The 14,284-nt window shown below is 30.2% G+C and overlaps 2 protein-coding genes across 3 annotated transcripts in view; one reads left to right on the top strand and one right to left on the bottom strand.

The window, feature by feature from the left end:
* Nucleotides 1-60: 60 nt before the first annotated feature.
* Nucleotides 61-4,048, bottom strand: LOC119589862 (uncharacterized HIT-like protein Synpcc7942_1390; the record flags this gene model as incomplete). Of its 2 annotated transcripts, none has more annotated exon segments than XM_037938468.1 (3): nucleotides 61-133; nucleotides 540-773; nucleotides 3,897-4,048. In XM_037938468.1, coding segments are annotated over 3 exon segments (421 nt in total), but the record flags the coding sequence as incomplete, so codon positions are not given.
* Nucleotides 4,049-4,927: 879 nt separating this feature from the next.
* LOC119589544 overlaps nucleotides 4,928-14,284 on the top strand; it is a 21,191-nt gene continuing 11,834 nt past the window's right edge. Inside the window, exons 1-2 of the mRNA XM_037938145.1 lie at nucleotides 4,928-5,026; nucleotides 10,844-10,942. Of these exons, the coding sequence (XP_037794073.1) occupies nucleotides 10,850-10,942 (93 nt within the window). The 5' untranslated portion in view covers nucleotides 4,928-5,026; nucleotides 10,844-10,849. The remainder of the gene's footprint in view (nucleotides 5,027-10,843; nucleotides 10,943-14,284) is intronic.

Raw genomic sequence — 14,284 nt, 5'->3', positions numbered from 1 at the left:
TATACATTTGCCAATTGCTCATAGAACATATTACAAAATATACCAGGAATTTACACTTACCAATCCTAAAACCATTGTCAAGTTTCTCTTGAGCAGCTACTTTGTTTGCAGTAAGCAGAAGATGACCAAGAAGCTGAAAAAAATAATCAAATTAAATTCTCACATCTAAAAATAGTTTAACAAAGGTCAAAGTAAGACAATTAAAACCATAGCCATAGGAACAAACTATGAAATTTTATCCCTATTGAAGATTACTACATTATTTACAAATACATACATGAGCATATGCATACATGTACAAAGGTTCTTTTTACGGACACAAGATGAGGGTTCAGACTTTTGTTTACCTTTGTGATTAAATTTTACTTAGCTTCATTATTTAACTATCATCATCACATCAAATGTTTTCTATGAAATTAATTCTGACGGTCTGATTTATCTCCATTCCAGAGAATTCCATCTACTGTAAGGTGTTTAAAAGTCTAAACTTTACACCGACTATCAGCATCTCAATCAAACCCCCATAAAACATTTCTTACAGAATTATCCTCTTCTGTAGCATCACTCAGCATCGCCAGCCTCTTCTTGGGAATCACAAGGATGTGAGTTGGGGCCTGAGGCGAGATATCACGGAAGGCCAGGCACTTATCATCCTCATACACAATGTCAGCTGGGATGGACTTGTCAATGATCTTGTCAAAGATGGTGGGCTGGTGTTTGCTCTCTGAGGACGCAGCCTTAGCGGCTGCCACCTCGTCACTCATGTTGCGCACCTGGGAAAACAAAAAGAAACCAGTCTTACTTCTATATAAGCATTGACCAGTCATGGAGCATCAATCCGGGTGATTAGCTATATAACAATAGCGTTTCAACTTCTTTCCACTGTACTTTTCTGAATAAGATACAAGAAGTGAGTCACATTATGGAAAAAGGAAGGGGGTGGGGTTAATCTGAGCCACTTTCCAGAGATTGTTAATTATTCAACATGGAAAGGAAGAACGAAAGAAACGTTGGTCTCCCTTGAAAGATCAGCAAAATCGGGGGGGAAAAAAAAATTATACTGATTGTGACATGCCTATCAACCTTTCACAGGAAAAAGGACAGAAAAAAATGTAATGATAAAATGAAAACTTTCTTTGCTTTGCATTTGGGTCTTTGTACATTCTCCCCAAACTCAAATAAAGCTCAAAATATACAACCTACATACAGTATATCATAGAACTGTGAATACTTAGGAACATCATCCCAGCTAGTGTGGTTATTGCTTTCAAACAGGGGCTTTGAAATTCAATAAATTAATCAAAACAAAATATTCACAAAAGTATAATTGAAATATCAAATAAAAAAATGTGAATAGAAGTACAGAAAATACATCTATGAAACAAAACCTACTAATGCCATTTTCACCAGCTCCTCATAAAATAAAGTTAAGCCAACTGTGTATTCAGCAGTTGAATACTATCAGTTATACTCACACCTTGCCTCAACAGGTGTACAAAGCAGATAAATATCACAAATAGCATGTGGATGAAACAGCATAGCTATATATAGTTTGCTTTTAATTCTAGTTGTTTAAAGATATATTCAACGAGATTTTGGGCCGGGATAAATGAATGCATCAATTGATGTCAACAGTATATGCTCTTCCTCCCTCTATCAAATAGATTTGGATGTTAGGGTAGGATATTAATCCCTTTGGAAAACTCGTCCCAAGAATACATTGCAAATAATAGTGAGAAGAGTAGGGAGATACACAACTATATATAATCATTTAAAACATTAATCCTGATATTTTTACTATTTTGGCTAAAACTTTGTTAGAACCATGATCATGAAGTAAACAGACATTACAAAGCATTGATAGGGATGTTATCCCAAAGGATAACTTTCCCACTTTGCAGAACAGGTTTGCATCAGAAAAGGCTAAACACTACACCCTTGCCATCTCATCCAGCATTATGCAACTCGAGACTAAGGAGATTTTCTTGCCTTATACATGTATACCACTACACATGTACTACTAACCACATGTAGCAATAACAGCCAGGAGAATCAATAATCAAGTATGATATCAATGTTAAAAAACTCCCATAACATCCACATTAAGTTAACACCGAGCATGTTGAGAGGAGAACCTCCATCTCAGCAGGGTAGTGATGTCACTCACAAAGCCTTTCTGGGCTCTATCCTGCCAGCAAGATATGACAGGGATTTTGCAGCAGCCTCACCACTAAGAAAGGTTTTAGGGAGAACAGCCCCTAATAATAATAAACATACACAAATACAGCATAATCTAACCCTGCCACTTCCCAACACAGCTTCATGCCCTGCCAATCTAGGCTTCATACCCTCCCCAAACTCTCCAGTCTTGTATTGTCTATATATACTGTTACAAGCCACCCATGACCTACCATAAATGCACAGGAGATATAAATAGGTGTCCATCATGCATTTGAAGGATTTTAAGACTCGGAATGATTCTAGAAAGATATCTGAGCTTGTGAGAATCTATAACTGAAGAATGATGATGTTGTGCTGCACAGCAATCACTTGACAATAAAAATATGTTGAGCGAAAGTTAAGACACTTTTCCACGTGGATACTATGAAGGCCTGATGTTGCACGGGGATTGCAAATGCTTGTGATTCCTGTCGATTGCAATTGCATGTGGGGGTTTTAAGGAAGAGTAGATTTGCAGAGACTGTTGGTTGTTTGTTAGAACTTTTTTTTTTTTTTTTAGGTGGATTTTGAAATTGTTGTCTCATTTTCAATAAATCGTTTTTGCAGTGTGGGTTTTTCTAACATAAGAAGCAGATTTGGACACAACCAATGTACTTGCAAAAATTAAGAAAAAAACGACGAATATAACCGAAAACAAAGAATTTAAACATCTCGCTGCCAACAAAAAATTTCTCCGTTGCTCGTGAGGCTTGCATATCAAGTGCAATACTAATAACTCATTTCTGCAACATGTCTACTACTTTTGTATTGGCGGAGTCAAAATACATGATAATAACTGCGCCAGCTAAATTTGATGGGTTTTAAAGTGTGCCTTTTTTCTAGAAATTTCCCAGAAAATACCCATAGTAGTAAACTTTTATTGTCATTTAAAGAAATCAGTAGCAATATGTCTAGTGCATTTTACTATAAGATCAAGATTGTGAAAAAAAGAGGAAACTATGTTGCTCAATTGCAACCTTCTAATGCCACTGAAATAACTATTATCATCATTATTATTATTATCACTATTATTAACATTATCATTATTTTGTGCTCTGTGTCAACAAATTCAACTTATTCTCTATACACTGACAGAAAAAAATGTACTTTGCAAACATCTAACGCACAAGAATCATCCAGAAATAACCTTTTTTTTTACCGGCACGTGCAATATGTCAATTGGCGTCTGCAACATGCCACGTGTGAAAAAAAAGTATGTCATTAACATTAACATTAACAGTTCTAACAACCAACCAACAATCTCTGCAAATCAACCCGTCCTTAAAAACCCCCACATGCAATTGCAATCGACAGGAATCACAGGCATTTGCAATCCCCCGTGCAACATACCCGTCGGCACCTTCCTTCTCTCTTCGATTCCTCTCTAAAGTGCAAGAAAAAACTGCAATAATGACGCATTCTCCTTAAACTCCCTACGTCCTCGCATTCCTCCGTCCTCGCCTCGCCTCGTGACACTCCACGGAAAGGGAAATAGAGGAGAGAGAAGAGAAAGAGAGAGAGGAAGAGAGAAAAAAAAAAACTCACCGCCGAGAGGAGGAAGCACGCGGCGATAATCAAACGACCTTCCATCTTCCAGGATCATATAAATACACACAAAGAAAAGTTATAACCTTTAATTAGCCTTCGTCGACTACCTCGGACGTCTTGGGCCTTACCAGAGGCAGACGGGGCGGCGTGACAAGGCTCCTGCGCGAAGGGGCGAGGGCCTGCGGCAGGAGGCGGAGGGGGACTGAGCGGCGGACGAAATTGCTCGCCGCGAGACAGGCCATCGCGAAGGGGGGGAGGGGGCGGGGGAGGGGAGGCGGGGTTAGGGGCGGAGGAGGAGGAGGAGGAGGAGGAAAGGGAAAGGGGAGAGGGAGGATTGTGGGGAGGGGCGTGATGGGAGGTTTAGTTTGGAGGGATGAAGGGTAGATGGCGCTGGGGAGGCGAGGCGGCTTTCGTCTGCCTTGTGGTTCGTCGTTTGGGTGACGTCATGCGTCAGGCGTGATGTCATTTGTTGCTGTCATTTGGTGACGGGCTTGGCATTTTGGTTTGTTGTGGCGTTTGATGACGTTGCCTTTCTCTTTGTGTTACTCTGGCACTACATTGGCGGCGACGCTGTATTAATTCTGTCATTTCTGTTTGCAGTGATGACATCACGCCATATCAATGACGTACTTTCATCGCAACATTAGTGACGTCATATGAATAAGTTACCTCGTAGTAAATTTTAAAATGATATATAAATGAACTGGGATCTCATATGTGTGGCATTACACAAAAAGGACGGGCAAAATTATGTTTATCATTTACTAATATATATGAAAATATGTGTAAAAATTGAAGCGATCACCTAGATAAAACCTGGAAATGACAGCAGAATGCAATAGTTTTCCCGTTTTCCTTTAGTAGTTATAAACCTTATCAATAGCTGGCTCTGCAGTCACTCTGAGCATCATGTTACATCCACAATATGAATGAACACTCTCCCGTCTTCCTTATATGGCCTTTACTCATAACGGCATGGCAAAGAGTTTCCACAAGAGGATCGTGTGTGGTCGAGAGAGGATCGGAATGCCCATCGCCTTGCGGGAAAGAGGCTTCGAGACAATAACGGACTCCCGGAGGCGATTTAAGGAATTGTCTTTTGTTTCTTATAGAATCGAATCCCCTTGCCGTCGCGAGATTCACGGCGCTTATGTACCAGCTGGCTAGAATGTTGTTTTCCACAACTCCTGCGGTTTCCCTGTAATCGCCCTCCAAGGCCGTAGGATTTCTCTCAGCAGCGGCGGTCGCACCCTGGCAGGTGAGTGCCATCGCTAGGGCGCCGAGGATCGCCAGACCGCCTGTTGTTAGTGCCAATGGTAGGAGAGAAGGCGTGTTGAGGCGAGGCGGCTCCTGGCCCATCCCCCTTTTCCCTTTTGCTTGGATAACCTTTAGTCTTTCCCGAGGACTTCCCGGAGGAGCCTGTGACTCAGCGTCGGCCTTGAGGGCGACTCACTGACTCGAGGAGGCGGAAGCACCCTCGGCTGGCCACCCTGCGAAGACGCATTTGGTTCAGAAGGGCTTGAGATTGGGAATTGAGAACTCGGTAGCCTTAGGTCTTGTTCCAAGCAGTCTGCCAAAAGGAAAGTATGTTTTTTTTTTTTTTTTTTATGAGAGTGGTTTTAATCGTTTATTATTTTTATTACATTTGATTGCAGTGTTTTCTGTGTTGATTTTTATGTAAAGTGATTGTAGTGTAATTTTCAGTTCCACACAACCATAAGTTTTTTTTTCTGTTATTTGAATATATTCAAAGTTTCTTGTTATAGGTGATTTGAATATCAGTTTATTAAGTATATATTTATTTTTTGTGTTATGTAATTGACAATAAATGGGACCTCATAGAAAGGGCAGTCTATGTAAAGATTTACTCAAGACAGTATATGATTCACATGTGTAACAAACTATTGAGTTGCTGCAAAATTTTGGTCTTATTACATATGCATTTTATTTTAGGAGGTTAAATCTAAACCAAAAAGATTTTCTGAGGCCGTCCCAACCTCAAAAAATTGTTAGTAATGTCACTGGAAGTTGGAAGACCTTGTGGTTTAGCATTAAATAAGTCTTCGCTCTGTATGGTGGAAATCTGTTGGCCTTTGCCTGAATACTGACAGGTATGGAGGCCATGACATCTTGACATGACAGCTTCTTGACACTGTGCCACTCTCCAGTTGGCTTTGTGACAGTAGGTATTGAATCAAAGGTCACAGCAATTTCCTAGTTGGTTTAGATTGATAAATGTCAGTACTTATGTGAGAAGAAAAGCCAGTTTGAATGGTAGGCAATATATATATATATATATATATATATATATATATATATATATATATATATATATATATATATATATATATATATATATATATTATGTATATATATATATATACACATATACATATACATATACATATACATATACATATACATATACATATACATTGTAGATATGCTAGTTACCTCTGTAGTTACTCATGCCAATATCTATAGGATTCTCTGTGATTGCAGAAACCTTTCAAAAATATGTTTGAAACATCTGTTACTGATGTATATTTCAGATTTGATACAATAAGGAATAGTAAAAAAAAAATAGATTAGTTTGTATATGATGCTCATTATTTAAGTCTTTCACATGATTTATATTTTGTAAATTGTGCTTCAAACTCTTACTAGTATGTGCCATTTCTGCAAATTTATTGGTAGGATTAAAAATCTTTTGCCAGAAAGCATTTCATGATAAGAATGTGGAACTGAAAATCACCCAGTCACATAATTGCGTAATTAATAATACTTAAGAGATTATATAAAGATCACTTTACAATCATAGTCATGATAATGTTAAAAACGTACCTTAAGTTATTATGTTTGTTATTATTCTTAATATGTTTATTAGATATTAACATATTAAAATGTATCATAACCAACATATAACGCATAACACATAACCAACTGTTGCTTAACAGCTACCTAATAGATCTTATACTCAGTCTCCATTTGAGTACATAATGTACAAGGAATTATAACTAGTACATATAATTTAATTCTGTAGGAGAATGAGAAGGCAAATTGAGTTTTTTTTTTTTTTTTTCATAAGAACTGGGTAATATACTAGTCGAGAAATAAATGGTAAATTGTAAAGGGATAATTATGAAGAGAGATTGCTATAATGCATAGTCTTCAGTTGTTAGTTGCAGTGTCAAAGGAAAATGCATGAACTATATATTTCTTGTGTATTGTGGGAGTTGTTTTGATATGGATGAATAAAAATGCAAATTAGAAATTCGTTTCTCAAGTTGATCACCTCAAAAGCTATATTTCACTTGCAAAAGATAGTCTTTAAATTGATAGTATAGTGTAACCAAAAAATCACTTAGATATTCAATGCTGTTCTGAGCTGATTTTTTATAGAGCAGGATATTTTCTAGAAAAAAATGCTTCTATTTTTGTGGCAATTAGGAGTGTGAGAGTATTTATAGTTTTAGTAAGAAGTAAAGTACACTAAAGACAAGTAACAAGTTTTTATATGAATTTTAAAATTATTATTTGGGGCTGTTAACTGGATACTTGAAGAGACAGATGTCTATTTATAAAAATAAGTAGATATCTGTCTTTTCAAGAAGTAAAACCCTCTTTGCCATAGCACAACATTAAAATTATTAAGAAACTAAATTAAACTAACATTATTATAACATTAAACTCAAAGCTGTATATTATTATAAAGATGTACCATGCTGTAACAAAAATTTTTTTTCTATATTCTACTTCTGTTTTTCACTGGATGTAATGTAAAGTAGACTCTTTGCTTCTTCAGTGTATTATTGATATGTTTTATCAATTTCTTCAGCTAACAACCTTGGAGAAGCAAAGAGTACCATTATTCATAATTCGTAAGGGAAGAAAATCTTTGTCTTGGTTAATCTTGATGCCGTTCTGCCACATCCAATTCTTTTTAGTTTTGTAGATTCATGTTTTTTGGTTTTCTTTATCGGTTGGTTTGATCTTGTAATGATTTTGAATGGATCTTGCGTTTCACCAGGTGTATGTTAGCAATGTCGTCGTCAGATATTTTTACATCATCAGTGGTTATAAGTAGCTGAGATCATGTAAGGGGTTCTCAATACTTCCAATGGACACTTGACAGGCACTGTGATGCAGGAATTGATGTCAGTGAGTAAAATGCAGTGGCTAGATGAATTGAGTAAGAGATGAGTAGAAACAGCAGAACATAGAGAACATTCTTGTAGATATTTTCTCTTTATGTGATATATATGAAAATATACTGTGATTTTACTGGCACTTGACATCTATGCTGTAGGCATGCTAGCAAGTGGAAAATGGCCTTATTAGTATATTTGACAGAATAGAACCCAAGCCATTCACAAATACCTGTACCTTGTGTTGTAGTGATTGGTTGAGACTCCTATGCCTGCTATGCCTCTAGAATGGCTACTGTACCATAGCAAGTGGGCCAGAGACGGCTATAGTCATCTGATCTTGGATGATGGTCTTTGTACAGGATATCTATTTTCCATTCATGAAGCTCCTTAGAATTTGTATTTTCAGCTTGTATTTTACTTTGTTTCCTTTGGTCTCTCTTGCCAACAGGACTTGTTTGTTGCTGCTGGATAGAGAACAACTTGTGAAGGTTTCTTTGACTATTTCTGCATGATCTAAGATATTTTAGATGACAGTATCAACAGACAGCTGTGTTGGTCATATTGTTATTTCTAAAATACCATGCAATTGATTGGCTGTTGTTAGCTCTTATTCTTTGCATTACATACCTGAAATTACTCTTGTATAACATGAAGTTCTCTCTCTCAACTGAAAGTAAAAATCAGCGATGAAGTTAACTGATGTGAAGTATTTGTAAACCCGCTTTCATTAACCTCATAACTTCCTCAGCTAATTCTGTTGATTCACTTTTCAGCAAACTTTACATAGCTTAAGGGGATTATAACTGTATTAATATGATTTGCAGATTTGGAGTATTCAGTTTCCTCTGTGTTTCTAGGGATTGATTGTGGGTCAGAGCTAGTGTTAATGAAAGTTCCTTTGATTTTGTGTCAGCAGTGAAAGACTTTGTTTACAATGAAGCTTTGAATGTAGATATTACAGGATGTGTAGATACACATGTTAAGGAAATGATAATAAGATTTATTTCACTGATGATAGATCTAGTAAAGGGAATGATAAAAAAAAAGAGGTGAAGATGATATCACTGACTCAATTGAATGCATGATGTGTAGTGCCATTTGGGGTTTTAAAAATATATATACATTTGAAGGCCAAGATGTGGTTCCATATACAGTTTTAAGTTGCTATTCATTACAGTTAGTACAGTCAGTGACGCAGCAACAATGTAAAACTTTCACTTGCAGGAAATGATTAGGTCTTTCTTATTATTGTCATTGCTACTGTTGTTGTTTTTGCAATACTTAGAACATATATTTTTTAATGAACTCTGTCAAGAGGGGAATAAAGTTAGCCAAGAAACCATTATAAGAGATTTCCAGGTTTATGAAGTAGTCATTGTAGCTCTGTTTGGAAAGAATGTAGCAGCGATGTCCTTGGATCTTTTGCAGGGAAATTACAGTAATTTTCTGTCCTTCTGCTTAATTCAGATATTTTTTTGCCATTTATACAAAATATCACTTATTTATTTTTTGCAAGATTGTGATAATAGTTCTTTGATTAAATAGTTTGTCATTATTATTATTATTATTATTATTATTATTATTATTATTGTTTTTATTATTATTATTGTTTTTATTATTATTATCATCATCATCGTCATCATCATCATCATCATCATCATCATCATCATCGTCATCATCATCATCATCATCAGTGTTATTGTTGTTGTTGTTATTTTTGCTGTTATTATAAAGTCCCTCATCAGTGTGTAATATATTTGGAAGTACACATAGGCTAGCAATTCCTCTTTTATACTTTACAAGTGTATTTTGCTGTATTGTAGATAAGCTTATTTACAAATATGGTAGATAGAGAAACTAGTTTACTGATTTCTTTTGTGACTACACTTGCATCTGTTTATTTATTTATTTATTTATCTATTTATTGTTCATATAATATTATGCATTATGTACAGCAGTGTATTGTCTTCAAAGAGTAAGTCAAGGAACTTTCAACAAGCAATGGTCACTTGAAACACCCTTGTGATGAGAATACACCAAATTTAAGTCTATATGGTTATGTGTAATTAACTCTTATGTTCTTTGTCTTTCTTGTTTGCTTCTGGGAATGTTACGAGTTTGTTCGCTTTGTGCTTTGGACGCGGTAAAGGCTAATACTAATAACATGTAACAACTCCTTACTGTTACTAACTCTGGTACTAACTCTTGGTGCAATTTGTTGCTGCTACTGAGGAGTTAGACTGCCTGCTGCTCTCTCCTCTCTTAGGGGTGGCTTGCTCCTTTCCACGTTTCCGATTGGCCACAGATCGCTGACGACTGTTAATATGTGCTGAGCTTAAGAACTGTGCTTTGGGGGATTTAGTTAACCTTTTAATCAGAATTTACTTGAAATTAGCAGAGAAGTTGCTAGCCAAGATAAGTCACCTGTGTGTTTTTTTGTTGTTGTTTTTTTTAGTTTTTTTTTTTTAACATGTCACAGCAGAATAAATATAACCAGTATATTCATTAAAAGAGAGTTTATGGTTCAGATTTGATCCATGGTGGTTGTTAAAGGTTTAAATTTGTGTATTTCTATATTTTTGTTCTTTGTAGTTGTTCATTTATGAATAAGTACAGGAATTGTAGCCATGTTTAGTGCATTGTCATTGAGAAAGCCTATTTTGAGATATCAGCTAGTTACCATGCTGTTTTTCCTTTTCCATCACCTTTTTCAACATCTTATTTTAAAGTAAAAAGATAGTTATAGTACAGCCTAAGAATTAATGTAAAAAATCCATCACAATGCTCAGTTATTTTCTCAAGCAGTAGACTGACTTATGGATATGTTGAAATGCACATCTTACATTCAGCTGTTCCTTTCGAGTGCACCCACCTCACGACCTCCCTGCTCCCAATGTGCACTAACTGACATGATGCCCCTATAGGTTGTAATGTCCACAAGCGGGGGGGATTCAGAATACTCGACCCCCCTTCAGAGCCACCGAGCTTCACGACAGCTTGCCTCCCCGACCTCCTATACATCCGTGAGTTGTTGCGGTCTCGTGCAGCCGGCCAGGCGTATGACTAACCTTCTTTAGGGACCCTGTAATCGCTGTTGTCTCTCTCTCTCCTTTCCCTCCCCTGTCCTGTCCTGCCTCTGATTGGTATTTCGAATAGCTGTGTGTCTTTCTTCTGTCTTCTCTTCTCTTCTCTTTTCTTTTTCTCTCCCTCCCCCCTCCCTCCCTCCCTTCCATCTCTCTCTTTGTCTCAGTCTTTCTTTGTCTGTCTCTCTCCTCTCTCCTCTCTCCTCTCTCCTCTCTATTTCTGTTTCCTCTCTATTTCTGTTTCCTCTCTATTTCTGTTTCCTCTCTATTTCTCTTTCCTCTCTATTTCTCTTTCTCTCTCTCTCTCTCTCTCTCTCTCTCTCTCCTTTTTTCCCTCTCTTTTTTTTTTTTCTTTTTTTTTTTCCCCCCTTTGGTGGTGTTTTTTTTTTTAAAATTTTCCCTTTTTCTCCAAAAAAGTTTTTAAATATTTTTATAAATATTTTTATATATATAAAAATATATATATATAAATTTTAAAAATAAAAAAAATTTTTTTAAATAATATAAAATTTTTTAAAAATTATATTTTTTTAAATATTATATTTAAATAAATATATTATATTAAAATAATATATATATATATAATAATATATAAATAATATTATATTATTAAGTATTATATAATATATTATTCTAAATAATTTAATTTTATATATATATTATATATTTATTTTTTATGCATAAATTTTAATAAATTTTAATATTTTCCATATAATATTAATTTTTACATTTTATTAATTATCATATAATATAAAATTTTAATAATAAAATTTTTATTTTTTTATAAAAATTTTTATATTTAAAAATATATATATATATAATATTTTTTTCATTATATTTAATATATATATTTTTATAAATATATATATATATATAATTTTATATTATAATTATATATAATGATAAATAATATAATATATATAATAATATAAATAATAATTAATAAATTTAAATATTTTAATTTTTTAAAAATATTATCATATAATATAAAAATTATATATATATTGCATAAATTTTATATAATATAAAATATATAAAAATTCCTTATATTTATAAATTAATATAATAAAAAATATATATAAATATTATAATTATATAATTTTTATCATATTATATTCTAAATATATAAAAAAGATATTTATAATAAAATTATATAAAAAATATATAATAAAATCATAAATCCTATAAATAATAAATATTATATTTATAAAAATTATGCATAAAATATATAATATATATTTATATATATATTTTTTATAAAAATTAATATATTATTTATCTTAAACTTTAAAATATTATATATATATATTTTAAATATTTATTATATTATGCTAATTATTATAATTTATAATATTATATTTATATATAAAATAAAATATATTTTAATTATATTTAATTAAAATTTATTATATTATTATTTCTTCCTATCTCTTTAAAATTATATATATTCATATAATTTAAAATATTATTAAAAATATATATATATATATATTATATTAATCTTATTAAAAATTATATAAAATTGATAAATAATAATTATAAAATTATTTATTATTATATATATTTTTTAAAATATTTATATTATATATTTTTAAAAATATATATATCAAAAATATAATATTATTATAAAATTTTATTATATTATATAATGTATATATAATTATATTTATATATATATATATTTAAATATTTTGCATATTGTTATATATTTTATATTTTTTAAAATTTTATATATAATAATTTATTTTATTCTATATGTTTAATTTTCTTTTTTAATTTTTAAATATATTTCTTATTATTTTTTGATTAATATATATTATTATTATAATATATTATATATTACATATTATTATATATAAATATATTATATTTTAATTAAATATTTTAATATATATACATATTATAATTTATTTCATATTAATATAAAATATAAAATTATAAAATTTTTTAAATAATTAAAATAATATTATATTATTTTTTTTATATATATTATTATTTTGATATATTTATATAATATATATACCAAATTATATATATATATATCTATATATATTTGTGTTTTTTAAATTTTAAAAATATTATATATTTTTAATATAATATATTATTTATATATGTTGTATTTAGGTATATATCATATATTTTTACTAATTTTTAATATTTTTAAAAATAAATATATATATAATATTTATTTTTTAAAAGTTTATTTAATTTATTTAAATTTTTTAATTATTTTTTATTTTTAAATATTTTAATTAATAAATTTATATATAAACATATATATACATATATTTTATATTTATGTATATTTTAATATATCTATATATAACTTATATATTTATTATATATATATTTATAAAATTTTTATGCTAAAATTAATAAAATATTTATATTAAATATAATAAATATAGGGGGGGAAATATAATATAAATATATTATATAATTATTTATATTTATGTTATTAGAATATCATAAATATAAAAATATATATAATAAACCTATATATATATATAATATATATATAAATTTATATATAATATATATTTTACTTTTTAGTTTTTTTATAATACATAAAAATTTAAAAATTTATCATATACATATTATATATTTAAATTAATATATATTTTTTAAATATAATATACAAAATATAATATACTTTTTAATCATATACATAAATAAAAATATACATAAATTTGAAAATATCATATAATATATATATAATTTTATATATATATATTAAAATTATTATTCAACAAACAAACAAACAAACACAACAAAACAAAAAAAAATATATATAAAAATAAAAATATACTTTTAATTTTAATTAATATAAATATATATAAAAAATATATATACTTAATATAATATAAAATATAATATATATATCTTACATAAAATATTATAACATTTTAAATATTAATATAATTATAAAATATATATATATTTATATATATATATATTTTATTTACCAACAAAAAACAAAAAAAAAAAACACACATATATTTAATATTATTAAATATATATACAATTTTTATATTTTTTTACATAATATATATATATATAATATATATCAAAAAAATTATACATATATATATTATATACATATATTAAACTATATAAATATATTATAATTTATATAAATATATATATATAAAAATAAATTTTTTTTTTTTTTTATAATATATATATATACTATATATATATATATATATAATATAATATCTAATATCTAATTATTTTAAAATTATAAAAATATTAATTTTAAAATATTTTTTATATTATATT

The sequence above is a fragment of the Penaeus monodon genome, chromosome 26 (assembly GCF_015228065.2).
Source record: "Penaeus monodon isolate SGIC_2016 chromosome 26, NSTDA_Pmon_1, whole genome shotgun sequence".
In the NCBI taxonomy this organism is placed as follows: domain Eukaryota; kingdom Metazoa; phylum Arthropoda; class Malacostraca; order Decapoda; family Penaeidae; genus Penaeus; species Penaeus monodon.
Note: the sequence above shows the minus strand (reverse complement) of the source record. Positions and strands in the feature narration are given on the sequence as shown.